Here is a 2,524-nt window from a genome sequence, read left to right as displayed (position 1 = left end):
AATTACATTATGCAATAATCAATTAACAAAGGTTTTTTTCATGTACCTAAATAAAAATACGCTATGTTCCATCTTATAACTCGGACGTTATGACAAGTGAAATTAAAAAAATAATATTACATTAATGAACTAGTAGTTCTGCTAGAAGTTTAAAAGTATCTAAGATACTAAAAAAATCTTATTTTTATTTATGTATGTACATAGTATCAAAGAAAGCTTATATAATTTCTCTTTAGTCATCGAGATAGAGAGGTTTAAAAGTGTTTAATATCATTTAGGTAAATATTAAAAAGCGATATATCTATTAATCATTTAATTATAAAGATAGGGTTTACTTTCGAAGTATTTCCATGTACACAATTTCATATAAATCAGATTAACTTATAAAAACGACTAGGTGTGTTTAATGTTGTGTGAGGAAATAGTTTATATACGAGCTCTGATCCATTGGAGGAATGAAGTGACACGAGCAAATCCAGCTGGCAAACCAGCTTGACAACCGCGTTGTGATGTGAATGATGTTACACCAATCTGCAAGGGAATAATAATATGTAACATTCGACGATAGTAGATTGATTGTGTGCGTTTGATCGGTAAGCTTAACCCGCTTATCAAGCTGGAAGTTAATCGCAAAGAAATTTAAAATAAATATTTTTTGTAGCCTGTTTATCGCGGATGGCAATGTAACGCTACGACAGAAATGACGCGGGTGAACCGCCGGCAGCAACTCAATTTATAAATATGTTTGTAGAACAGCTTTTAATTTTTCTATCTGGCTCTAACTGGCCACATAATTGTTAACCAAACAGAACTGCGATTTATGGAAAAAATAAAAAAGGATACTCACCAAGTATCGCACGTTTTGGAAAGCGAAGTCAAGAGGACCTCCTGAATCGCCTTGGCAGGTACCAATGCGGCCTTGTGTGTCAGTGCAGAGGGTAGAGTGGATGATAGTACTGGGACCATAAATGTCAGTGCATACAAAGTTTTCAATCACGGTTAATGACACTTGGTGTAACGCGTCGTTGTTGTTAGAGCCACCTGAAAAATCAATGATTCATAATGAAAAACCTATTCAAAATGGTAAAACAAAATTGATACTGTCTTGTCAACCTTTATAGGGACGACTTAAGAAAATATTCTAATGCATTAGTAAAAATGTTAAAATCTAATTATTTCTTACCGTCTCGCAGTCTTCCGTAGCCGACGGCTGTAGCACGGTTACCGACGTACGTCAAGGACTCCAAAAGGCCGGAAGGAAGAGCAATAGCACGTATGTTGTCTGTAAATAGAATTGTGAGATAGAAACTCTTAGAAACTCCTAATGAGTACTAAAGAAATTAGGTGCGTTGTTATTAGATCTTAAAAAGAATGAAAAATTTAATACTGACTGTTATAATTAACACGGTTAATTGTAATTATGGCGATGTCATTGTTCAAATTTCTCCTGTTATAATTGCCGTGCAGTTGAACGTTGGTAGTCGTGATCCTGGTGCCGCCAGAGAAGAGTCGAAGGGATCCCAGCACTACTATCATGGATTGGCCTTGGAAATTATTTGTACTCCAACAATGAGCAGCAGTTATTAGCTTTGTGTTTGATAGAAGAGAAGAGCCACACATAGAAGTTCCTCCCTGTCTTAGAGATATAAGCAGACCAGCCTGAGAAAGTCAAAATAAACATTGTCAATTACCAATAACTCTGTGCTCTAAAATGTAACATAACGTTTTTATAAAGTTTAGTAAAAGTGTAAATGCAGCCTATACATTGACCTAACCCATTTTGGGTTAATATGTACTTACAATATGAGGGTGCGCGCCAAGCCGAGCCGGTGTTCCACCCACGATTCTTGCGCCGTCGAAGTCAGCAGCCGCTTCAGCGTTGCGTAGGTACGTGGCCATGGGGATACCCTGCTGGCCATGGTAGTCTACCTCTATGGGCTCGTAAGCCCGAGGAAAACTTAAGGCACATCCTACCAAACTCAAAATTACGAATAACTTCATTTTGAATACCAACTGACAAGACAACATGTCTTTTTATACGCACGTTATCGAAATCATCGCTTTATCATTAATCCGGCTTGGTCCACTAATTATTATAATCAGTTACCAGTCTATTCGAGTCTTTAGATACAGTTGATTAAGCTTTTTAATGTATTAACTTAGGAGGTGTAATTGGTGACAAGACAGCGAAGTTCAAATCACTAACTGGTCAAAATAATCTGTTGAATAATGATTGTACTACTAGAAGACTAGAATAAAATATTGATTTATCTTCCTTTTCAAAAGTACTTTAGACTACTATTTTAACTGTCCATATTATTTATTTTTAAACAAATTATGAACCAAAACAGGGGCATAAATAGGTAGTTACATTCCTTGAAACTATATTACAAATTACATATTAAAATATATACATGAGTTGCACGTTGTAACAGTGTTTCTAGCAAACGCGAACTTGTGTACTAAAATTGTTGGGTAAGCACAGTATTTGTATCAAATATATAAACAAAAAAGTCTTTACGTA

The 2,524-nt window shown here is 35.5% G+C and overlaps 1 protein-coding gene across 1 annotated transcript; it reads right to left on the bottom strand.

The window, feature by feature from the left end:
• Window positions 1–298: 298 nt before the first annotated feature.
• On the bottom strand, window positions 299–2,016 carry LOC123713428 (collagenase-like). Its single transcript, XM_045667086.1, has 5 exons — window positions 1,801–2,016; window positions 1,392–1,659; window positions 1,184–1,282; window positions 848–1,041; window positions 299–531 (listed from the first exon to the last, which is right to left on the bottom strand). Exons 1-5 carry the CDS (start codon window positions 1,999–2,001, stop codon window positions 427–429), a joined length of 867 nt encoding a protein of 288 aa, XP_045523042.1. The 5' UTR covers window positions 2,002–2,016; the 3' UTR covers window positions 299–426.
• Window positions 2,017–2,524: the final 508 nt, after the last annotated feature.

This window comes from Pieris brassicae, chromosome 8 (genome assembly GCF_905147105.1).
Source record: "Pieris brassicae chromosome 8, ilPieBrab1.1, whole genome shotgun sequence".
Taxonomy (NCBI): Eukaryota; Metazoa; Arthropoda; class Insecta; order Lepidoptera; family Pieridae; genus Pieris; species Pieris brassicae.
The sequence above is the reverse complement of the archived record's forward strand: the minus strand, read 5'-3'. Positions and strand labels throughout refer to the sequence as shown.

Bases quoted from the DNA above. Each gene is read 5' to 3' on its own strand.
- LOC123713428 (XM_045667086.1), bottom strand. From the start codon at position 2,001: ATGAAGTTATTCGTAATTTTGAGTTTGGTAGGATGTGCCTTAAGTTTT. The intron at 1,660-1,800 runs GTAAGTACATAT...TGACTTTCTCAG, and splicing joins TTGGCGCGCACCCTCATATT to GCTGGTCTGCTTATATCTCT. The intron at 532-847 runs GTGAGTATCCTT...ATTCCCTTGCAG, and splicing joins TCCAAAACGTGCGATACTTG to ATTGGTGTAACATCATTCAC.